Genomic DNA, 25,857 nt, shown 5'->3' on the forward strand with positions numbered 1-25,857 from the left:
GCAATACAATCACAAGGCTGTTTTTGCTCCCTCCGCAGAGTGGTGTTGATTTCACCAAGGAGGTTAATTCAATTCAAGCACTATAGAACTTGGGCGTTTTCATTGGCCACAGTCCAAGCCATACGCTTGACTCAAGATCTCGCAAGTAACCGCACTTTGGCTGTTACTTACCTTGCCGTGAGTTGAGGTCCAGCCATATAGAGCTAGGGGCTGAGCTGACCCGGCACGCGCAGTTCTGGTTCGTCTGCCAACTGCCTGGTATGGATATCAAGCAGCCGGGGAGGCGCAGCTGCAGTGTCTGGGTTACGTGAGGGGACAGCAGCCTGCTCTTGAAAGTGGCAGTGGCTTTTTCACGTAAGCAGCTATCAGAATTTTGCCTGGCTTCAAGCCCGGCGCATGTCTAGCAGCACCGGGTTCAGGTAACCTTTGCATGCCTTTCTTCACATCACACAGCTTTAAGCCCCGGCTACACGTAGCCTAACTGGCCTCCCGACCTCCCACCAACCATGGTTGGGACTTCGGGATCTAGGTCAGCTGTAGTCGACTTGTGTTAAATGGCGCGGTTGGCTGGTTGTCAACTGCGCCAGCCGAATGTTTTTGAATTTATTTGGCTGTGGACAGAATGGGTTGGCTTATGGTTGGGAGTTAGTCAGTAGTGGCCAGGGTGTGTCAGTGGGAGTCAAATTTGAATCTTAACCTAAAACTGGCCACACTGCTCCCTACCAGCAACTTTGGCTGGCTGGTGGTCGGGAGCCATATGCATATTTGGCTACGTGTAACCGTGGCTTAACTCACTGACACTTGAATTGTGCATTGGGCTTGAGGTTTCATAAATGTCAAGAAGGACTGTGATATGCTGAAATAAGGCACACGAATAGGGCGCTGAAGAAATCGTTTCTCGCAGGAAGGATCGGTCAAATGAGCGTATCAAAGGTACATTCGTGATCCTGAAAAGACGACAGATTTCAGTGAGTTAACTGTAGGAATCAAATTTCATCTGGAATCGAAATTTGACTCGTCAAAGTTGACCTATAAGTTCATTGTGCGACGGTATGCAAGGCCCAAGTGAAAAATGACTCCAAACTGGATAGAATTTGTACCACGCCACTTAGCAGAACTGTTATCCTGAATGTGTACCAGATCCAGAGGTTCGGCAACGTTAGCTATCGATGATGTTGAAAACCGTACATTATACTTTTTTATACAATTATTATATCGACTATCATGAGCAGTGCCAGTCAACGCCAGTCATTTGGGGCAAAGTAGTAGGGGGTGAAGGTAATCTGCACACACTCATACATTTTTGTCGGTAAATGACGTCACCCCATCACGCGGTCTTGAACATGCAACCGCCAGCAGGGCTTCACGTGAACAATGTAATGCGATTACCTTGCTTTTGTGATAAACACTGGCCGTTTGTTTTTTGTTGGAAAGCGTATTCCGAGTGTTCAGCTGCCATGGTCAACATCCGCTGTTTGTGCTAACATATAGCGGATCAATTTCGTGTAGCCTACCCACTCCCACCTTCAAACCGCAAGCAACCTATCGATATTCTACCCAAGGCTAGATAACTACGTACAACGGCGAGCTGCACTCTTTTCTTGTTTCCCTTTGCATGCATGTTTTGTGCTGTATATATCACATTTAGTACTGTTATTTCCTTGGAAATTTGACATTGATTCTTGCTTGGGGTCGGTCTCGGTTCCCCTATAATCGACCACGCAATAAACAGTAGTGTAATCATCATCATAATGTTTCATACTTTGGAGCGTACACAGAGCTTAGCCTCCAGTATTCTCTATTGTACATCATTTCAGTCAAGTCATTTCCACTTCAACAAGTTTCCAACTGAATAAAGTTCTTTAATGTAGAGTTAGATATACCTACTTTGTATGGACGAGGCGGTCTGGGTAAGGCCTTTATTCAAATGGTGACTCTGATTACTGTAGCTAAACGCCGTTTAGCTTTTCTTCTGGCTGGATAATATATGCGGCTCGACACGCCTGCATAAATCAGTGGTTCACTAAAGTCCCCCCCCCCCCCTATCACTGGACCCGCGGCACGCTGGCGGCGTCGCTGCGTCCTAAACTGATACCCAATTCTTTTGTGTAGAAAGGTATTTTGTCGTTCTTTTTCACCCAAAATTATGTATTTTGCCCTGATGCCTTCATAATTGAAGCAACAATGCTGAAACTTGCTACAAGCATGTAACTTGGTAAGCCACAAACAACTTTGTGCAATACGTACGTAATACTACATTGCTACTATTGAAATGGGCTTTTTTCTTATTCTTTTTGCATAATTGATGCAAAAATGCCATAATTTACATAGGTGGTAAATTATGCGAATTTCATACTTGTGACATGTGTGAGTTATTCAAATGTGAACATCACCATGTGTGGCTTATGTACAGAGTACATTTGCATGAAATTAAAAAAAAAAACTCTAAATATCTCATGGAGGTCTCCGAACTCTTGCTTTGTTATAGAAGGAAGAACCATGGGCAACGCCTTTGGATACCTGAAATGGCTGCAGAACAGCAACCAGACGTTCGCACCTGATCGTAAAGAAGATTTCGTGGAGACGAACATCGGTTTTCCGTGTCGTGTGGTGACCGGGAACAAGGCCGTGCAGTCCGTCTTTGACATCGACCTCTTCAGAGAGGAGGAATTCTACTTTGGCTTAGTAGAAGTCCGGAGGGACTTTACGGAGGGTGTCTGTCCAAGCATCGTGTCCAACGGAAAGATTCACGAGAAAAACAAGGCGCTGATGATGGGGGTCATCGCCGGGGCTTACAAAGAGATCCCGACATCAACAGCAGACGCCATGCTGTCCAACATCGCCGACTGGGGAAGTAGACCAACCGACTTCGAATCAAAATTAATGGCAGTGGTAGGGGATGCTCTCCTCCCCACCATCTTTGGGAGATCAACACATTTCAATGCTGAAAACATCCGCCTCTATATCAAATCTTCGACTGAATTAAGGTCTGGTATCTTGGCAGCATTGACGAGCGGGGATGTTACCGAGGGGCTCCAGGCAATGACGTCTATCCTCGGGAAAATAAAGGCATCAGAGAGGTAGGTGATGAGGACTAACCGTTCAACATTGTCTATGTGAGATCTTTTTTTCTATCCGATTTTGTTCAGTCATTGTAGTAAACAATAAGTAAGACACCTATATTCAATACCTGTATCATCTCTTTTGTGTTCAAAGATACCGCCAGCTGATGGATCTGGGCAAATCACACGGATTGGGAGAGGCATACACAACGGTTCAACTGCTCTTTATGATAACATTCAACGCAGTTGCCGGCATGGCAGGGAACCTGATCGCATCCTTCGCACGCTTGGACACCATCAGCGTGGCAGACAGGGAGGAGCTACGGGAGGAAGCGCTTGCCGCCCTGAGAAAACATGGAAGCCTGACTCGTGAGGCCCTGGAGGAAATGCCGAAGATTGAGAGCTTCGTCTTGGAAGTTCTGCGAGCCTGTCCAAGCCCAGATTTCTGGAGCACCATTGCGACACGCCCAACAACTGTCAAGTACACAACAGAGAGTGGTCCACAGGAGGTTGAGGTGAGTAGCGAAGAAAAGTTCATAAGAATAAGGAATACGTATTCATGCACGTGTGTTCGCGCGCGCATACACACACACACACAGACATGCGGACACACACAGACAAACATACACACATATATGCGCTCGCGCGTACACATACACATGCGGACATACACACAATGTGCAAAGTAGCCAAAGGGTGAAAACTAGACTTTTGGCCATTGCTTTGTTATTTGGCTCATCCATCGTCAATGTACATTTCGCATTTTCCTTATTTCCAGATTGAAGAGGGTGAACGTGTGTATGCCAGTTCCTACTGGGCGCTGAGGGATCCTGCTGTTTTCGACAAACCAGACGACTTCGTGTGGCGGAGGTTTCTCGGCCCTGAGGGTGAAGCTCGCAGGAAACACCATGTCATCTTTCACGGCCGACTCACCGATACACCCGCGGTCAGCAACCACATGTGTCCGGGTAGAGACGTCGCGTTGTCGGTGCTGAAAGGCAGCATCGCCATTCTCAACACGTTCTTCGGATGGCAACTCCAGGAGCCGCCGGTGTGGACGGGAACTAAGGTAGCTCGTCTTGGGCAGCCTGACAACGAAGTGAAAGTCAAGTCATTCTGGCTGCAACATCCCGACGACTTGAAAGACGTTTTTCCATCTGACTTTCAAGACATTCTTGACGTAAGTTTTCAACAGGCTAACGAATTTTAGCGCTCACTCTACATATACGCGTCTGGAAATGGTCTTTAAGCCCTTTTCGCACGATCGAAGAGCTTTGGCCGTATTTCTTGATCACCAGATGTTCAGCCAATTTCAAAACTGACAGAGAATCGCGCGTATATATAAATATAAACCTCAGAGAATTCTGGGAAATGAAGATGAAGATATGAAGGCCAATAACGTACCCTTTCTTTAAGATTGATGCATATGATCTTGTTTGACCTGCTTAGCCCTTAGCTTATACGACCATGTATCTACAGGGAATGGATGAACCTCCTGACGTTGATGGCATTGGCGTCCTCGTCAAGACGAAGACAGGAACGTACCATGGGGCTGGAACTGATTCCAACGTCTACATCCGCCTTTATGACGACGAAGGTCACCAATCGAAAGCATGCCAGTTGGATGTGTGGTGGAAAGATGACTTTGAAAAAGGATGTGAGGGACAGTAAGTAGAATTATATTTTGACAATGAATCAGAGTCAGTGCTTCCTTTCAAGAGTCTCATGCCAGGCCCACCGATAGTGTCGATCGAGCAATGACCCTGTCGTACCGGCCTGTGGCTTGCTCGTCCTTCTCACTTCATTAGCGCTGGTACGTCATCCGTCAACCAATCAGATACTCCCCTTCAGTGGTTCAAGGGATACTTATCAGCTAATCACGTTGCCTCATGACGATAGGCGGCGTCGTTATTGGCTGGTGACGGCTGGGCAGTGCTTACGCAGTGCCAAGGACAAATTGAAGGCCAGACCGCGAGGATCATTGCTTGATAAACACAAGCGCCGGACCGGCGTTAGAGTATCCGGGTCAATAATACATTTTCAAGAGTAGGTGTGCCTTAAAGTCTGCTTACAAAAGAAGTGACACAGTAGCAGGCAAATCTGTAAAAATTAATATTGATGTCAAGCCATTCAAAAGTAGCCTTTACTTTTTTTCTTTTGTTAACATTTTACCTTTTGTTAACTTTGTACTTTTTCAGTACACGGGCGGTTGCCGATGGAGACTTTTACAGTAACGAAATACTTTACAACAATTCCTTTAACAGTGTCATCACTAACAACATTTTTTTGTTCTTAAAGGTACAAACTGGAGGATGTGAAGGTGGCAGCCCCGATTCTGCAGCTGGAGCTATGGAGGGATGACTACCACCCTGACGATGACTGGTACTGTGACTCTGTCTCTGTCCAACTCAACCCGGACACCAACGGACCTACATACGACTTCCCTGTTCATCGTTGGATAAAGCAAAGTGAGTAGGAGTTTTTATCTGTTTTCCTTATTGAACTTTTTTTTACTTTGAATTTTCTTATGGAAAAAATGTTAAGCTTGCATTGAGGGCACATGTCTATTGCTGGTACAAACTTATCACATCTATTTTCTATTCATATCATGTGCAACTAAAATGCATTAAGATGAGTCATGTCTGCCTACAGACGATCACGTGTGGTTGATTCCTGGTGACTGCGAGCTTCCTCAGGACGACCTGAAGCCAAAGGATCGTGCGGATGGGCTGATGATAATGAAGGAGCGCTATGCGTCTGCATCCCCCATCCCTGGACTACTACCTGGGGTACGTTTTGTACATCAGAAGGTTTCCTTGTCATTAGCACAATGATATCTATAATGACATTCTTGCGTGCTCATGACGTCATGATCACCTGTACATTGGTTTATCATGTATGGCTATGCAAATGTATGAAAATATGTGCAATTCTTGTAAATATATACACATATCCATGATTCAAGTTTAACACCATGCTTATGGTGCTCTTTTTAAATGGTATTTCCTTCTTCGGTTAGGTGAGAACACTGCCTGCAGAAGAAGCATTTACAGAGCAACGAAAAGTAAGTGTATTTGAACAAGACTATTCAATCTTTTTTTTAATCTTTATCTATTACACAGTTTCACTGAAACTGAAAAATTTTGGTAAAGTAGTGGTAGTAGTAGTAGAGCCTTTATGTTACTTGGATAGCCATGTCGGCCTGTACAACAATACATGTATACATATCCGTTCTTCTCAGGGGTCCAAGTGGAGGGGGGGGGATGTCACGGGAAATCATTCAAATTAATAAGTTTCAATAAGTAAGTTGCAAAGGCAGTTGCTACCGACCCTATCTTGTTTCTAATTCTATCTCAGGTATTGTTTTTTGTTGTTCACTAGCATCCTTTGTGAATGAAAGAAACAACAAAATAAGTGTGATATGTTAATACGATTGACATCTTTAAGTAATTATGATGAATGTCATTTTGATGAATTTTGATGATGATGATTACACACATTTTCACACATTTGATCTTAACATTCTTTCATATCACGTAGTGCGAGATGAAAAGAACTAAGCGCATGATGCAGTTTTCCAAGTTGCCAATGGTAATCTTTGGCGGACGATTCGACAGTTTCCAGAGTTTCTCCGAAGCCTTCCCATCTGGCAAAGTCCCAAAAGTAAGTAAATGCTCAATTCATCATTTTGCAATTGCAACATGTATTCTTAAGACAGATAAGTGCCAAATTATATTCATTTTTTGTTTATGAAATATGACTAAATTTCATGTGAAATATTCCACAGGGAATGTTCCGATGGAAACTGGATGAGACCTTTGGTGCACAGCGACTGTGCGGAGTCAACCCAACCTCCATTAAACTCTGTCAGAAGATTCCAGAGAAGTTAGAATATCCCTATTGTTTGTTTGTATGTATTGTGTGTATGTGTGTGTGTGTGTGTGTGTGTGTGTGTGTGTGTGTGTGTGTGTGTGTGTGTGTGCGTATGCGTGTTTATCACCTTTATCATGGTAATGCTGTCTGATTTTACTTCGCATTGCAGCTAGGTGTCCTAAATGCGGTTCCAAACGTGACATGTACTTTTCTTTTTCTCGATGTCTTCTTAGGTTCGGTGTCACTGCCGAAATGTTGAAGCCACAACTTGAAGGTCTCACGCTTAAAAAGGCTCTGGAAACGAAACGTTTGTACATCGTAGACCTCACGATCATGAGTGTGGCTGCATTCATGAACCAGGGCAGACCTGTGAGTTGAAAGATAGACGTACATTCTGGGGCCATACTATTAAGTAATCTCACGATTCATGACTGTATTTCATAGCATTGCCTTTCACACTTGTGGTATGGGTAATTTGGTTAGAGGAGATCATCAATTGACCTTTTTTTGCATGATCAGCGAGAAACTCACTATAAAACAATTTGTTAAAACTTGAGATATTTCATGAATTCATGTAACGTCAAGTCTGCAAACTCTCCTTATCGTCATTATTGATAGACGTTTCCATTTGTCCTGATTTTCTGTACAGATGTGTGCACCGTACGGCCTGTTTTTTGTCAACAACAAGAAGGATCTGGTACCTGTGGCCATCCAGCTGTACCCGAATGATGGAAAAGAGCAGCATCCGGTGAGTTTCCTTATTTCTGTTGCCATAGTGATCACGATAATAACAATAGATGGTTTTTATCCCCTTCCCTTGTCCAAAATTCCATTCCATGCAGAGTATAATCCAATGTGTTACATTATAATGTTATATAATTGAAGCTACTTAAGATGTTGATTTAATGATTAGTTTCGCATAAGCCATAACCCTATATTCATCGTCTGGTCAACGTAAGATTCAAGTCTTGATTTGAGAGCGGCTACATAGCTATGAGTAACGCCAGCTAAGAGCCATCCTAGATCCTCTCATCCCAGGTCCATCACCTGTACGTGCACATGTATATCAAGCAATGACCCTGGCGAACCGGCCTGCGATCCGTCCTTCTTGCTGCCTTAGCGCTGACCAGCTGTCACCAGCCAGTAAAGTCGTTGCCGCCTGCGGCCAAGAAGCAACGTGATTGGCTGATAACTCTCCCTCTAAACAGAAGGAGGGGGAGCATCTGATTGATTGAAGGGTGACCAGCGCTAGCGCATCTAGAAGCCAGCTAATAGCCTAAATCTCTATGCCCAAACCGTAGGTGTTCCTGCCAAGCGACCCTCCTCACACTTGGCTCTACGCCAAGATGTGGTTCAACTGCGCAGATGGAAACTACCACCAGGCTGCACCTCACCTTGGTACTATTGTCTTTGCACAAATAAAAAAAAACGTTTCTATACAATTTAGTGAACATAACGAGAAGCGGCCCCATGCATTTAAATGTATGCTAGCCCTTATTGTATTAATAATTAGGATTTATTCTATATTTCTATTTTGTATTATGTTTTAGAATTCTTGCCATACTTTGTACCATGTACAATTGTCGTGCAATAATGTTCTTCTTCTGTATTTGAATTATTCACATCAAATACATGTTCTATTACATCAAACATCTCAATGCATCGATTAGATTTCCGTAGGCATATTCTGAAAGATCGTTTTTATACAATTAGAAAGCCTAACATCCTATTGTTCCCAAGACCTTGTCTCCCCTTTGTTCCTTTACAGGTTTTACCCACCTCGTGGTAGAGGCATGCGCTCTAGCGGCCAAGACGACACTTTCCCGCTCACACCCAGTCCAGCGCCTCTTGGAGCCGCACTTTTTCAACCTGATGGCCATCAACATGTAGGATAATATCAGATAATGCTATCAAGCCTGTTTGAATGTAGCATTGCAATCAGCGAGTAATTATAAAGCCCATCAAGGACATGATAGCCTTAGATATACTGAAAGTAGATAAATATAAATGTGTAGTTTTTTTTTAGATAGATGCATGTTTTAAAGTTTGCAGTATAAACTGACAGGGTTCAGTCTGCCACTGACTGCCATGCTGTTCACATGAGTGCCGGAGGCTTGGCCCAGTCACTTTTTGTACGTATATCTATAGCATCGATATCCTCACTTTTTATGTGTTTCCTTTGAAGGCTTTTATTTTCTTTTACAATCATGTTTCAGATTTGCACGGAAAAAACTAATTAACGAGGGCGGGGCCCTTACCCAGATCACGATGACTGGAGAGAAGGGTGCCTTCGAGGTTATCAAAGAAAGGTGACATTCTGGGTTATGATCCGTACATGTGTGAATTCCACATTCTTAAAGTTATAGATTTGGTTTAGCATTGCCATTCGTTTCGTAATTCCTTTTATCATATGCTTTTTAATCCTTTATAGATATAATTGTATCAGTCATCAATGTAATCAACTGTAAATCTCGGCGCAATTCAGCTTTTGCTGCAAGGCCGATTTGTATTGTTTCCTTGAAAAAACAAACATTACATACAACCTTGTAAACTTTCAGTATGACAATTAATGGACACTACTTGGTATAACGGCGATGTCCAAATACACATATGGAACATCTCAATGTTGTAGCATTATTGTGATGTTTAAAACTAGATAATCTTTTTTGTTTATCTGTTTGTCACAAAAACCTTAACAGTGAAGTAAATGAAATACATTAATACAAAGTCGCTCAAGTAATAATTTGTACATATATCAAAGAATACGATAATGTCGTTTAGTCATTTAGTCAGGCAGGGTGAACATATGTATGAACGGTAATATTTTGATGGACAGTACACTTTGCAAGCAAATACAGCATATTTCACTCCAACTCCTTCCGCATGCAAAACTGGACCGTTCCAAAAATAGCTCATGCCCAAAGGTGAGCTTTTGCAAAGTCATTCAAGTCCAAAATGGAGCTTTTTCAATTTGCCAGCATATGCAAGAATGGACTCTGCCAACGGCACCTCATGGAAAATGGACCTGTCTAAAATTACTACGGCCCATACATGAACTGTTCTAAGTTAACCCAGTCCACAATAGTATTTTCCCAGTTTGATCCCCAATCAAGGATGGACTCTTCCAGAATACACATTTTTGGTCTAAAATGACTCAAATCCCAAACGTATAGCAAATTGTGAATAAAGCCCTATGGGAGACATTGCCATACCACATTTCAGGTCATTTGGTATAAATACCAGGGCATAGGAGCCAAAAATATACTTTTTTGTAAAAAAAAAGTATCCAAAAATCTTAAAACAAATCATTTTGAAGCCATTTATGCTAAAGTGGGAATTAATTCCTGGGAGCATATATCCTACGAATCCCAGGTTTCAGGTCATTTGGTTTAAAAACGTTAAAAAAATTAGAGGAGCCAAAACGTGTTTTTTTCTAAAACGGCCCAAAATTGAAATATTAGCCGATTCAGAGTATGCTGAAAGTGTAGTTGAAGTCCTATTGACAAAATTCAGATAATTCTGTTGCAATATGGTACCTGTGGTATGGAGTGAAACATAATAACGTTGTACATATTTTAGTGGATGGAACTGATAAAATCCATGTATAGATAAACAGTGAAAACTGAATCTCCATTTCTTTAACAGACTGAAGACATGGCGAATGGACGTGGACGGAACGCTTCCGGAAGACCTGAAGAAGCGAGGCGTGAGTACTGCCATCCGAAATGTGCCGTGTATTTCAATCCCATTCCATCACAGGTACCTGACGATGTTGATGACCAATTTCGTCACATTAGAAATTCTTTGTGGCATTAAAGGGCTGTGCTTGTAAAGATTACAGTGTTTTAACTCTAACTACTAATTTGGTTGCTTCGAATACCATTACAGTGTAACAAAAGGGTGAAAATGTAAGAATTGTACAATATGTATCCTTTCTGTCTCAATTCAGGTTGATGACGCGGAGGCCCTCCCAAAGTACTACTACAGGGACGACGCGATGCCAACATACAACGCCATCAACGAATATGTATCGGGAGTGGTAGAGATATTCTATGGCAACGCTGGTAGGTCTAGAAAACACTGCATACCCATAGTTGGGAGGTTGAAATAATCCTCAACTTTGCGTATGTACATTATCCCGAGAGTACTTAGAGCATAATTACAAACATTTGCCTGCCTCATCTTCTCATGCCAAACCCGCCAATTGAATGTTTCAAGTAACGACCTCCACGTACCGGTCTAAGTTCCGTGCTTGTCATTGTGTTATCGCTGACCAGCTGTCAGCCAATCACATGCCCCCTCCTATTGTTCTAGGGAAAGTTGCCAGCCAACCACGTTGCCTCTTGACCGTAGACGGTGACGTAGTTGGCTGGTGACGGCTGGCCATATCAAAACAGTGGACCTGGCATGAGTGGGCCTTTCATAGGGTCGCAAAACTAAGAAAGGTTGACACTCATAATGTTTCCTGTAGGTAATTCCACAAAACTACATGAAGACTACGAGATCCAGGCATTTGCGGAGGCTCTTGTTTCTACAGAGGGTGGGAAAACTGCGATCAAGGTGTGATACCCAAAGATTTACATTGATGGATTTTAGGACTGTCGCTGTGTAACAATACTCTTGAATTGATTCATAAGATCGTCCATCTCGACTAGGCTTCCATCATATTCAAATATTGCCCCAAAAAGTGTAAGTTGATACTGAAAAAACATCAATTTAAATCCCAAGCCAATTACTGTTTGCCGTAAAGCTTTAGAATCAGCAAGTTGTGCTTACTACCTCCATGCAAACGGAGGTATTGTTTTCGGTTTGTTTGTCTTGGTGTTTGTCAGGTTTGTTCCCACTGGCTCGGGTCCAAGTCTGTTCTCTGTCTAAGTTATAACCGGAAATTGTAACCAGGGACTGGCAGGATGCAAAGATTGAGCTGGCCTACGTCCAAGTTTCTGTCAGGAAGTTAACGTTGGCCACATGGCCAAAAGTCAGGAACCCGCAAGTGCAGGGCATGTAATTTGTGGAATGGACATGGTTGTGCGATATTTTGTCAATAAATTTACCTTAACTCTATATATTTCACGGAGGTATGAGATCTTCGATTTCTTGTATCATGAATTATTGATTATCACCTTTCTGTCCCAGGGAGTTCCGGGAAACGGAAAGTTCTCCACCCTTGATGAGCTGATCCAGACCCTCACCTGCATCATCTTCACCAGTAGCGTGCAGCACGCAGCCGTCAACTTCATGCAGTTCGACCAGTACGGCTTTGTACCCAACATGCCACTCATACTGGTCAAGGATCCACCCAAATCTAAGGTTTCCTACCATTTCATTCACTCTCTACTATATCTTATGGCTCTAAGATCTAGATTGCTTGGCAACATGCTCTTTTATAACTATTTTATCGTTTGAACTTACCGCTTTTTTAGGATCTTGCATGCAGATGAGTCTACATACTTACTTCCTATTTGATAAATGATAGATAATATGTTGACATCATTGTTCCTCCTCATCAATCAAAATGTAAGCGTCCATTGACGGAGCAGGACGTCCTAGATGCACTTCCGTCAAAGGAGAGCGCCGTTAGAATCAACACTCTCGCGGTGATCCTCAGCGAAGTGGCGACACAGCCGCTGGGTGACTTTGAGGTCGACTACCTTCGGGGAGATGAGGTTGACCAAGTCATCTTAAAGTAAGTCAATTTTTATGTATTTTGATTCCTATCATATCTGCATTTTCAGCCTTGAAAGTTTTCAAGAATTTTGTCGTTTCTGCGAAATGAAAGAGCATCCGATTTCCCATCCCATTTGAACCAGGTTTCAGCAAGAACTGGGCCGCATCTCGAAAGTCGTCAAGTATAAAAACAAGAAGCACCGCTTCCAGCCGTACGACTACCTGGACCCCCAAAACATCCCCAACGCCATCAGCATCTAGGCGTAACGCCATCAGCATTCAGGTGGAACGCCATCAGCATCTAGGCGCAACGCCATCCTCATGTAGGCGCAATGCCATCAGCATCTAGGCGTCGTTGTAATATAGAAAAAAGAGTTGGGCGATTTGTAGTATCCAAAATGGTCTCTACGTATGGGATACACGAGAACAAGTATTGTAATCAGACAATGGTGTGAACAGAATATTAATCTGACTTAAAATGATGCGCTTAGAGTGTCTTGATACGCTACTTCAAAGCATGCTAATATCACATCATATAAAGAAACAATAATCAGATAACCAATTTCAATCTATTAGCAGGTGCAACTACATTGTAATAACGGTTATGTGGTGCACCTATCAAACTATACTAATATGCCTTAATTTTGTTAATTTGTTCAAGCACTTCTTTCCAGTATCAAACTAATTAATTTAAACTGTTCAGGTAGTGAAAATCCTGCAACATGAAGTCGTTATGATAAATTCCTGGAAAGAAAATGGCTGGTGTTTAATTTGATTATACCACAATTTGCTGTGATACGCTGTACTTTGTGTTTTAATGCCTTTGACATATGATTATAGTACAGCATTAAGAGCAGTCCTTGATCCTGAACGAACGCATATGGACTGATGTAATGTACTTGTAGTTGGTACCGGCTATTCTGCTTTTGGTGTTCCTTGTAGTTTAAGACATAGGTCGTGTGTGAACACATTGTGAACTCATGAGACCGGATAGTGGTCATGTTTTAAGTGTTTTCGAGCTGGCTAGAAACCGATGCGTAGCACTTACTGAATTTGTTTGTTTGTACTGAGTAAGGTTGATTGTATGGTACTGTAGGTAGGAGAGGTACAAAGTGGTGAGGGTGATTATGAAAGTGCTTAACATCTGTTTGTTCCCCTTTGTCTTGGTTATATAAAGATTTTTCCACCAGAATGGCTCCTCGTCGAGGTACAACACTATTATCACATCGCATATTGTGTGTATTAGATAAACTAGGCACCTAGCGACCTATATTGTATGTTATCATAGAGGCACTCGAGCGAAAGACGATTCCGACATCGGTCTTTTATATATTACTATAATTGGACTGGTTATACGCGATGCCACCTGGAGCTATTTACTGTTTTAAAGCAGAAATATGAACATCCATTCACATGGTACATCTAGTGTTCACCATTGAAGTTTTGCTGGATACAACAGCGTCTTTTGCTGCAGAAAAATGTCTCTCTTGAATTTCAATGATGATCGCCATGATTAAGAAACCAATATATTCTTTATGCTTATGATTGCTTACCTAAAAGAAAGCAGATATATAATAACGAAGCTACAAGATGTGTAAACAAGATCAGCTACAGCATACAACATGTGCAAAAAGATCATGCTGTATAAGTTGAGGAGGGAAACCTTTGGTGACATTTACGGTTGTTTCATTGTCATAAAGTGCTTCTGGCGTTCCATAGACACTGGCTGTTCCACCGTCCTGTCAATCATTTAACAACTTTACCACCTCAACCAACCGTGACGTTGAACTTGTAAACATGTTGTCAAATGAGAATACAAGGCTTGAACTTAAGATGTCATCTGCATGCTACCAACATCAGGGCATAAAAGTGTATCTATTTTTGCACACCCAAGAATAAAATATAACCTGTGGCTCTAATTCAGTTTTTTTACTTCTTCTTTAGGCTAAACGTACAATAGATTTAGGAATTAGCTAGCTTGGAACTTAATTGGACAAGGTTTGACTGGCAAACAAATGTGATACCACACCTGCTATCAGCTACAAGCATTCTTAAAGCCTTTTTTTCTATTTCATAAATATCACTGTTTTCTGCTGACCTCTATCATTCAACGACCCTCTGTTGCACAGGCAAAACGCACAAACATTTATTAAATTTCAAAACAATCTAACGTTACCTGTAAATCGAAAGGTCCTAAGTCTTGTCTACCTCAATCCTAACGCATTTCGTTAACGCAACCCTAATCATAACCCAAGTCGCCCTTGACATATAATGCCGAATTGTCCTGATTGACTTTGGGGCCGACATGTCCAGGTGCCAACTTACCGAATGCGGCAATACCATAGGCTGTCATGTTTTGGACAAAAGGAAAATTGAACAAGTTCGAGATGCTTCCCTTGCACTTTGTTTATCCCAACAAAGCATTTATAAACTCTGCGAAACTCTCAAAACAGCAGTGTACGCAGATGGACAATTAAGGAGCAAATAAAAACGAAAATGCTGTCCTGTTTAGCAGATTTATTACTAAAGGATCACTTTATATGTTACAAAATTAGGAATAAGACTTAATGATGATGAATGAAGGGCTAAGATAGGCTAGTGTTAGCTTGCCATTGTATATATGTATTTGCAAACTGTGACGTATGCCACGCGTGTATCACGTGAGGTTTATTATGGGACATTTATTTCTGCACAAAGTATGGCATCAGTCACTTATTCAATTGGCTGACTTTTGTCGTATTTCTGTTTTACTCTGTGTATTTGTGGTTGGCACTTGCGCCATGCTCCAGGCAAGTTTCGCGCCAGAATCATTTTGAGCTGTGTGGAACAGGTTCACGCAAGGAGGTTGTGTATTTAACCTCCTTGGTTCACGAGAGCCGTGTACTAAACCTACCGTCCATTAATATTCAACCCTTCTTAATTTGCAGGGGCGTGTCCCCAGTCATTGACCTGAACACAGTAAAAGCACACAGTCAGCGTTTCGGCGAGGACTTTGTCAAGCAGACGTCTAGACTCAGCACTGTGTCACGAGGTATATTACGTGTAACACGTGAAGTCTATAATGGGAGTATGGCATCAGTCACTTATTGAATTGATTAACTCGTGTCGCATTTCTGTTCTGTTATCTGTGGTTGACACTTGCGCCAAGTTCTAGACAAGTTTCGCGCCAGTTTCTTGAATCGTCAGAATGATTTCGGGGCCGTGTGGAACGGGTTCACTAGAGCCGTATGCAAAACCTGCCGCTCATCAATATTCAACCCTTCTTAACTTGCAGGGGCGTGTCTCAGGGTAATCAGACCGCAAAGGTACACAGCGTTTCTGCGAGGACTTTGTGCAGTAAAGTGTAACACGTGAGGTCGATCATATGACATATCTTTTTACAGAAAGTATGGCATCCGTCACTTATTAAACGGACTAACTCTTGTCGTATTTCTGTTCCAGTCTATGTTTTTGTGGTCGGCACTTGCGCCATGCTCCAGCCATGTTTCGCTCCAGTTTGTAGAAGTGCCAGAATCATTTTGGGGCCGTTTGGAACAGGTTCACTACAGCCGTGTGCAAAACCTGCCGCTCATGTTAACCCATGTTAACTTGCAGGGGCATTGGCCTGTACACAGTATAAGTACACCGTCAGCGTTTCGACGAGGACTTTGTCAGGCCGACTTAGCACTGTGTCACGAGACATGGTACGTGTAACACGTGAGGTCTATCATGGGACATTTATTTTTACAGAAATTATGGCATCAGTCTCTTGATTAATTGACTAACTCGTGTCGCATTTCTGTTCTGTTATCTGTGGTTGACACTTGCGCCATGTTCCAGACAAGTTTCGCGCCAGTTTGTAGAATCGACAGAACCATTTTGGGGCCGTGTGGAACAGGTTCACGAGAGCCGTGTGCAAAACCTGCCGCTCATTGATATTCAACCCTTGTTAACTTCAACCCTTGTCTCCTGCACACAATAAAAGGGTTAATATGTAGCCAGACCGAACACTAGGGCATTCAGACATAGTTATAGGCACGTTAACCATGCGGAGCCGACGTCAGAAGTACTTTATGTTTTACTAACACGCATTAGATAGCGATTACTTGACTGATTCGTTAACTACTTAATAGTCAGAGAGAAAAAACTGGTAAACATTATGATGTTTACTACTGACACTTATTGGGTTCGGCTTCTTTTTCCCAGACAGTGGGCACTAATTCTAATTTTGCTAATTGCAGAGCGTAAATCAAAGTTATAAAGAAATCAATACCCTACTTGTTCATGTTTCGACTATATCCCACTACGCCCCAGATTAGTAATTGATCTTCCCTAACTTGTTGCCGCGATCATTTGTAGTCACCAGAGGCATCAACTTCTGCTTTCATCTCAAATCATACACGTAGACAGTGACAGCATGTGAATTTTGATCAAGCTAAATTACATGTTTATTTGAAAACAACGAACAATGATCAAGTTCGGGTAAACTACAAAGTGATCATAACACATCTAAACAATCTATCTGCATATCTACAATGCACCTAACTAGAAGGTCATGTACGTTAAAGACATGACAAAACGATCCAAGTCAAGACAATGTATTGTAAGAACTAAACAGAGAACTAACGCTGCAAAACAGGTTACTAAAACAACACCTGACCCAAAATCCGCGGGATGCTGGGTTTTAATACTGGTGGGAAACCCAACTTCACTATGGTACAATGAACAGCCCTGAGTTACCAATGCAGCTGAGAGAAATAATGATGACCTGCAACACAGTTACATGAAGAAAGGGGTGTTTTCTGAAATAGTACATGACCAATGAAAACTGCTACGGTGTCACGTCTGATATGTCCTTTCTTGCACACGGCTCTCGTGAACCTGTTCCACACGGCCCGAAAATGATTCAGACGATTTTACAAACTGGCGCGAAACTTGTGTAGAACATGGCGCAAGTGTCAACCACAGATAACAGAACAGAAATGCGACACGAGTCAATTGAATTCAAGTGACTCATGCCATACTTTCTGTAAAAATTAATGTCCCATGATAGTGAACTCACGTGATACACGTAAAAATACCTGGTGACACAGTGCTGAGTCTGACAAAGTCGTCGCCCAAACGCTGACCGCGACCGGCTTCGCATTGTAAACCTGCCTATAACTTGATTTATGTCTGAATGAACCGTGTTTTTGATACATATAAACCAGATAACTTGTTTGCAGGTCAATTACCCGGAGACATTCAGCCCCTGCAAGTTAACAGGCGTTGAATATTCATGAGCGGCAGGTTTTACACACGGCTCTAACGAACCTGTTCCACACGGCCACAAAATGGTTCTGACGATTTTACAAGCTGGCGCGAAACTTGTCTGGAGCATTGCGCATTGCAAGTGTCAACCACAAATAAACAGAACAGAAATACGACGCAAGTTAGTCAATTGAATAAGTGTCATAATGCCATACTTTCTGTAAAAAGATATGTCCCATGATTGACCTCACGTGTTACACGTAACATGCCTCGTGACACAGTGCCGCCTAACAAAGTCCTTACTGAGACGCTGTGTACCTTTACGGTCTGATTACCCGGAGACACGCCCCTGCAAGTTAACAAGGGTTGAATATTAATGAGCGGCAGTTTTTGCACACGGCTCGCGCGAACCTGTTCCACACGGCCCCAAAATGATTCTGACGATTTTACAAACTGGCGCGAAACTTGTCTGGAACATGGCGCATGTGCCAACCACAAATACACCGAGTAGAATAGAAATACAACAAGAGAAAGTGAATTGAATGAGGGACTGATGCCATACTTTCTGTAGAAAATATGACCCACGATTGACCTCACGTAATACACGTTACACGTGAACGCCTCGTGATACAGTGCTGATCGAGTCAGCCTGACAAAGTCCTCGCAGAGACGCTGTTTACCTTTAGGGTATGATTACCTGGGGACACGCCCCTGTAAGGTGAAGGGTTGAATATTCATGAGTTTTGCACACGGGGTCACTGCCGGGTCTTGCACACGGACCTCGTTCCACACGGCCTCTAAATGATTCTGACCATTTTGCATACTGGCGGGAAACTTGTCTGGAACATGGCGCAAGTGTCAACCACAACTACACAGAGTAAAACAGAAATACGACAAGAGATAGTCAATTTTAAGTGACTGATGCAACACTTTCTGTCGAAATAAATGACCCGTAATGAAGCTCACGTGACACAAGCGTCCCAGACATACCTCGTGACACAGTGCCAGTCGAGCCACTCTCTCGCGAACTTTAAAGCCGAGACGGTGCCTTAATCAACGCTGACCTCGTTACTTCATAAGTTCATATCAAGCTTGTCTAGCTACCCTGAAGGATGGAACTGATCTACGTACAAGTTCTGACGCTGTTCGGACTTCTATTTTCATGTTTGGCGTCGTCCTTGATCCCGCTGGCGTTGGCACGGAGGGCGTCCAAAGTGAAAACGCTAAGCAACACCCTGAAGTCCCGCTTTCTAAGCAATGTCAACAGCTTTGTTGGGGGAGTCTTACTCGCCACATGTTTTCTTCACCTGCTGCCAGAAGTCAGGGAGGACCTTGAGATCCTGCACGGATACGGAATCGAGATCTTACACCACTACCCCATGGCGGAAGCGGTGACGTGCCTCGGGTTTTTAATCGTTCACCTGATCGACGGGTTGACACCCCATTGTTCACCTCAAGAGCAAAATTCGGCCCAAGACGAGCGTCAGGATCGATATCGACGTCGAGAATATCACAGCAATGAGGCTTATGCACGTGATGAGAACGAGATAGAGATAGACGAGATGAGGGAGGAATCCAGTAAAACGGACAACGGGACAATCAAACCTTCGGAAGATGAACAAACCACAGAGCCACCGGACAGTTCTGTGGTCTCACATGAGGAAAGTTCCGGTATGAGTAAGGTGCACACAATTCTGCTTCTAGTCGCTTTAAGCGTTCATGGGGCGTTAGAAGGCGTAGCAATCGGTCTCCAACCCACACAAGCAGATCTGCTGTGGCTGTTCTTCGTAGTTGTCGTCCACAAATGCATCATAGCCCTGAGTCTTGGGCTGAACGTCGCAGCCGGTCCCCTGTCATGGCCGTATAAGGTCGTGACATGCGTAGTTTTCAGCGCATCGGGTCCTATAGGACAGGGCATCGGTCTCGTGGTAACCAAAACGGACGCCGGCGGTCTCGTCACCGGTATTTTACAGGGGGTGGCTACGGGAACTCTGGTACATGTCACTTTCATGGAGGTTCTGGCCAACGACATGAAGAGCAAAACTAGCAATTTGCTAAATGTGCTGTCTGTCGTCATCGGATTCGCCCTCATCGCAGGATTGACTTTCCTGCCGCACGGTGATCACTGAAAAGGACAATGGGTTAGTTTAGCCTCCATAGCAGGCTTTGAGCCGGCTTTTGGGGGGCTAAATAATACACTTTTTGCAGCCAGCCCGTAACTATCAGCCACCCCGTAACCATCTCACCGGTAGAGATGGTTACGGGGTGGCTGATAGTTACGGGCTGGCTGCAAAAAGTGTATTATTAAGTCCCAAAAAAGCCGGTTCAAAGCCTGCTATGGAGGCTTATAGTGGATGGCATTCGCATTATGCTAGGGTCACATTTCCAAGCCGGGGCCCGGCCAGGCAGCTTGTGGGAACGAAAACTTTCATATAAAAGACAACAATTAAGCAAGACACACAAAACATTTCAAAAATTACTGCTTACCATACGCCATGTATATTCTTGATATGCATTTTTTTCTCACGAGATCTTTTACCCAAAAAGCTATATATTTTCCAAGCAAAAGACACGAATCCCAATCCTTAAACATGTACCTAGGACCCCTATCTGCCAGTCAAAGAGTTGACTTATGTATATGTTTATTTTTTTCTTCACTTATCTATTTGATATAATTTCACATTATGTCAACATTGATATGCAAATTCAAATCCTGATTTCATTCCATTCTGTTTTGTAATTAGTACTATTATGCCAAGGCACTTAGTTGGTTATATGATATTATGTTTGTGTTATCCAAGTTACTCCGGTTTTATATCAATTTGTAGCTCGCATAATGTTCTCTTATTTCTTGCAACCTTGTTTGAATTTTATGTTAACAACTCTGTTTAGGGTTTCCCCCCAGGGCTCATTGAAAATCGCCAGCTGCCGACATGATTCCCCCGGTGAAAAAATAATTAATAGTGCTATAATGATATTCATGTATTGAGTGAAGGTGTACATTTTATAATTGACTAATCTGTAATCAAGAAGTTATTTCTATATCACGATATCAGTATAATTGTTTTGCATGTCGAGGGGCAGCTACATTGAGCTCCTCCATGCCACAGCATATTTTTCTTGTCATATTTAACAATTCCAACTACGCTCAGCAAGCATGACTACTTGTTAAATAAGATGTAGTGATCAACAGTATGTATATATAAATTTGCCTTCACTTGTAGAAGACTTTGTTAAATTTTTAGCATGCTATGTCATAATTACCATGATTGATATAACAAATGTGTAAACAAATAGCTGGAAGTGGCTATAATTATCAGTATATATGTAGCACTAGCAGTATATATAGCAGTATTTATAGTGATCAACAGTATATATGATTGTCTTGACGTGTAGAAGACTTTGTCCAATTTTTAGCATGCTAAGTCATGATTAAATGGCTTATATTGCATGGCTATAATTAGAAGCATATATATATATAGCAGTATATATATATAGCAGTATATATAGCAGTGTATATAGTGATCAACAGTGCATGTGATTGCCTTGACGTGTAGAAAAGAAGACTTTGTCCAATTTTAGCATGCTAAGTCATAATCACCATTATTGATATAACAAATGTGTTAACAAATAGCTGGAAGTGCTTATGATTATTTCTTGACATTGTTTTGTCTTGACTAGATGCTATAGAGGATCGTTTTGTGACGCCTTTAACGTTAGCATCTTATGTAATATGCTGGTAAATTGTTTAGATGTGTCATAATGACGAGCCCGAAATAAGCAATAATAACAATGATTGCTTTGTAGTTCACTTTTATCTAAGTTTGATCTTTGTTCGTTGTTTCGAAATAAAACTTGATCAAAATTCAAATGCTGTGTTTACTTATATGATTTGAGTTCAAAGTAGAAATATGGAGCATATGGTGAAGAAATAATCATGGCAACTGGTACAAGACGTTAGATAGCTGTAAGCGCCACTCCCCCCACTTATGCAACTTAGAAATAGTATAGTCCATCATGAATATGGAATAAGGAGTGCTCTCAAAAACGACAACCTGAAGTACTACGATCTCTTCCCTATCGTAACTGGAGCTGAGCACACGTCAATGTATCTTACTAACACAAGCCTTGAATACAAGGTTATAGCAGCACCTACCGTCTCTGCCTGAGTCACTAAGGATAAAGTTACATGGTGTCAGAAGTGGGATTGGATCCCACGCCCCCATTCAAGTTGGGGACGGTTCATTTCTAGCTAGGGCGTAATGGGATATAGTTGGAACCTGGACTTTGAAATATACTATATAATATGTAAGGCATGATCCATTGCGTTTCGCGTAACATCATTTATCAATTTATCTCTCTGAGTATCAATAAATCAGTCCCGTATTAAATCACTATCTAATGCGTGTCAGTAAGACTATAAAAACTTTTGACTGCGGCTTCGCATTGTAAACCTGCCTATAACTTACTTCATGTTTGAATGAACCGTGTTAGGTTTGAATATTAACCAGATATACTGTGTGCAGGTCAGTTACGCGTTCGAGCCTGCAATGGAGGCTAGACTCCGCACAGTGCCTGGCACTGGCGCCTAGCCTGGAATCCATCCTATTTAGCTTCCGGCCGCTATATTTGTAAAATCGTCAGAATCATTTTGGGGCCGTGTAGAAAAGGTTCACGAGATCCGTGTGCAAAACCTGCCGCTTTGATATTCAACCGTTGTCATGCTTGTTAACTTGCAGTGGGATGTCTCCTGGTAATTGACCTGCACACAATAAAAGGGTTAATATGTAGCCAAACAAATATGAAATACTTCTGACGGTTCTCGGCGTTGTAAACGTGCCTATAACTAAATCTGAATGAGCCAGTGTTCGGTTTGGCTACATATTAACCCTTTTATTGGGTTAATATGTAGCCAAACAAATATGAAATACTTCTGACGGTTCTCGGCGTTGTAAACGTGCCTATAACTAAATCTGAATGAGCTAGTGTTCGGTTTGGCTACATATTAACCCTTTTATTGTGTGTATACTATATTAGACATCCCCCCGCAAGTTAACAAGGGTTGAATATTAATGAGCGGCAGGTTTGCACACGGCTCTCGTGAACCTGTTCCACACGGGCCCAAAATGGTTCTGACGATTTTACAAACTGGCGCGAAACTTGCCTGGAGCATGGCGCGAGTGCCGACCACAAATACACAGAGTGGAGCAGAAATACGACAAGAGACAGTCAATTGAATAAGTGCCTGATGCCATACTTTCTGTAAAAAGATATATCCCGCGATAGACCTCACGTGTTACACGTAATATGCCTCGTGACACCGTGAGTGCTGAGGCTGCCTGACAAAGTCCTCGCCGAAACGCTGACGGTGTGCTTTTAGTAGTGGCTTTAAACGTTTTACTGTGTTTAGGTCAATTACCGGCGACACGCCCCTGCAAGTTAACAAATAGCTGGAAGTGGCTATAATTATTTCTTGACATTGTATTGTCTTGTCTGCATGCTATAGAGGGTCGTTTTGTGACGCCTTTAGCGTAAACACCTTATGTAATATGCAGGTAAATTGTTTAGATGCGTTATAACGATTGCTTTGTAGTTCACTATTATATCTATGTTTGATCTTTGTCCGCCGATACCGTAATTAGCCCACCGGAGGACTTCCAGCCCGAGAGGTGACCGGCCCTTAGTTAAAGGGGCGTGGTCCACTCCCCCGGGCTACAACCTCACTGTTCTTGGGCCGCCGATGGAAATCTCTAACGACCCGGTGCTAGTCTGGGCTCCCGGGGTAGGAACCTGGACTAAAAGAAAAAACAAACAAACTATATAATATGCAGGGCATTATTCATTGCGTTTAGCGTAACATCATTATAGGGGGTTTATTGATTTATCTCCCTGGCTATCAAGGAATCAGTCCGGCAATCACTATCTAATGCGTGACAGTATGAATATAAAAACTTAGGACCGCGGCTCTGCCTTGTAAACCTGCCTATAACCTAATTTATGTCTGAATGAATCGTGTTAGGTTTGGATACATATTAACCAGACAAACTGTGTCAAGGACCCGGAGGCATGCCCCTGGACTGAAGTGCATAGTGATATGTTTTAGTCTGCCATGTCTTCATCATAGCCATTGTTTTCTGGTGCTGTTTGGTCTAGATCTAACCAGGGGTTTGTTTCTTGGTCGCCTAAGGCTATTGGCAGGATCATCCTGTCAGCAGTAGAAAAATTTGCACTGCTGACAGGATCATCCTGTCAGTAGTAGAAAAAAGTGTACCGCTGACAGGATCATCCTGTCAGTAGTGCAGTTTCCTTTTTTGGCGAAGCTTCAGGAGCGAGCTTAATAGTATAGTTTGCGCCAGATTCCCAGAATTGTACAGGAATTTCTGCAATCCGTCCGCGTAAACTCTGTGGACGCCCGCCTGTCACTCTATAGCTTGTTAGCACGGTCTGGCAAATAGGAAATATGCTTCGATAAGATAACTTGTCATACTTTGGCCAACTTCTGTTATTTGGATGGAGAAGCTGTTTGTCGCAGTAGTTTACCACAATGATCCCGTGTAAAACTCCTACCGGGCGCTAGAGATTATCACTGCGGAGGAAAGTCCCTTCGGCCCCAAAGAGAGCCTGGCCAATCTATGGTAGACTGGATGCCAGCTTACTCCAACCATAGACGCGGCGATAGATTGAGGACACTACATACTGTACAACGACATGAGTCGCCACGGCTACTCCCATCCGAGCATTCTAGATTCTACGCTGAACTTAGCCATGAGTGACGCGTATTTGTCCCTATTGACTTGATGTGCAAGTAACACTAACTCGTTGTCACAACTCGGACTCACTTTGTATGCTGAAAACTGAGTTGTTTGAACCGAATCTTGAGAAAACGGGCAACCCCCCTCCCACTGGGTATATTGAGTACTGAATCTTTGCCATGTTCAATAAATTCCATGAATTCACAGACACGGGTGATTTTGATCTAAGTAGTACGAGTCCTTTGTAGTTGTACGTTTCTAACATATGGAAAAATAACAGGCAAACATTTGCTTTTTATCAGGAAATTTAGATTTTCAAAATGATCCTTTCAGAAGTAGAAAATTTCCGCTGCGAAAAATCCTGTCAGCAGTGGAAAAATCGGCACTGCTGACAGGATGACTGCTGACAGGATGATCCTGACAGCTGTAGAAAAATCTACTGCTGACAGGATCATCCTGTCAGCAGTGCAGATTTTTCCACTGTTGACAGGATCGTCCTGTCAGCAGTGAAATTTTTCTACTGCTGACAGGATCATCCTGTCAGTAGTCACTTCCTTCTCGGTCATTCATCTTCCACTTTAGAATGGCAATCTTGTTGAATTATTTCTCTCAGCTGCATTAGTCATTAATATGGTTATCCGTTCTACCACCATTTCCCCTTTGACAGGAAAACCCTGCATGGAAAAGCTCGCAGGAAATTGGACTCCGTTTACTGAGTACATACCAGAACAAATTGTTGTTTTAAATGTACATGACTTAAGAATTCTATGGGAAAAGTTGTTGCCGATGCACTTTCAGTACTGACTGCCACCGCTTCCACTTTCCCCATGCAAAATCCAGAACATTGAGTGCAAATATACCATTCACTACTGACCTGATGGCAATTTAGGTTGCTACATCTGTTGTCATGATGATCAGTCATCAAATGAGAGTTTCCCCATCAATGTTCATATAACACCTTATATGTACTTCTAATAAGGGTAAAAACGCTTTTTGTTTTTTTTGCTTAATAATTACGACAGAAACAGTTCATATCAATAATACATGCAAACTTGCAAAGTATATATCAAAGACATTTTTAAACATTTGGTTTATAGCTAACTTAATTGCGCAACAATTGTACAAGGTACAAAGTATGACTGGTACATGGTACATAACTACAGCTCTCTCTCTCTCTCTCTCTCTCTCTATATATATATATATATATATAATCTAATCTACCTAATACAAGAGTATATAGTATGGGTTTAGAATGGGTTCTTACAATCATTGGA

The 25,857-nt window shown here is 42.4% G+C and overlaps 2 protein-coding genes across 3 annotated transcripts; both read left to right on the top strand.

Moving 5' to 3' along the window:
• Positions 1–194: 194 nt before the first annotated feature.
• Positions 195–14,521, top strand: LOC136436353 (polyunsaturated fatty acid 5-lipoxygenase-like). 2 transcript variants are annotated; one of them, XM_066430254.1, is made up of 21 exons: positions 195–419; positions 2,489–3,080; positions 3,217–3,577; positions 3,841–4,242; positions 4,542–4,729; positions 5,361–5,530; positions 5,715–5,851; positions 6,082–6,126; positions 6,603–6,725; positions 6,850–6,947; positions 7,169–7,304; positions 7,585–7,683; positions 8,237–8,333; positions 8,704–8,821; positions 9,152–9,244; positions 10,581–10,641; positions 10,885–10,999; positions 11,407–11,495; positions 12,072–12,245; positions 12,458–12,621; positions 12,746–14,521. In XM_066430254.1, exons 2-21 carry the CDS (start codon positions 2,500–2,502, stop codon positions 12,861–12,863), a joined length of 3,369 nt encoding a protein of 1,122 aa, XP_066286351.1. In that variant the 5' UTR covers positions 195–419; positions 2,489–2,499; the 3' UTR covers positions 12,864–14,521. The 2 variants fall into 2 exon arrangements, with proteins under 2 accessions (XP_066286351.1, XP_066286350.1); XM_066430253.1 differs by having other exon boundaries at positions 209–354.
• Positions 14,522–18,090: 3,569 nt separating this feature from the next.
• Positions 18,091–20,069, top strand: LOC136436354 (zinc transporter ZIP1-like). Its single transcript, XM_066430255.1, has one exon. It carries the CDS (start codon positions 18,944–18,946, stop codon positions 19,958–19,960), a length of 1,017 nt encoding a protein of 338 aa, XP_066286352.1. The 5' UTR covers positions 18,091–18,943; the 3' UTR covers positions 19,961–20,069.
• The last annotated feature ends 5,788 nt before the right edge of the window (positions 20,070–25,857 follow it).

This window comes from Branchiostoma lanceolatum, chromosome 6, assembly GCF_035083965.1.
Source record: "Branchiostoma lanceolatum isolate klBraLanc5 chromosome 6, klBraLanc5.hap2, whole genome shotgun sequence".
Classification (NCBI taxonomy): Eukaryota; Metazoa; Chordata; class Leptocardii; order Amphioxiformes; family Branchiostomatidae; genus Branchiostoma; species Branchiostoma lanceolatum.

What these genes read in the sequence shown, in the direction of transcription:
- LOC136436353 (XM_066430254.1), top strand. Translation starts at nt 2,500, where the DNA reads ATGGGCAACGCCTTTGGATACCTGAAATGGCTGCAGAACAGCAACCAG. An exon ending in ATGGAAAAGAGCAGCATCCG is followed by an intron (nt 7,684 to 8,236) that starts GTGAGTTTCCTT and finishes CCCAAACCGTAG; the next exon opens with GTGTTCCTGCCAAGCGACCC. An exon ending in GTGGGAAAACTGCGATCAAG is followed by an intron (nt 11,496 to 12,071) that starts GTGTGATACCCA and finishes TTTCTGTCCCAG; the next exon opens with GGAGTTCCGGGAAACGGAAA.
- LOC136436354 (XM_066430255.1), top strand. Translation starts at nt 18,944, where the DNA reads ATGGAACTGATCTACGTACAAGTTCTGACGCTGTTCGGACTTCTATTT.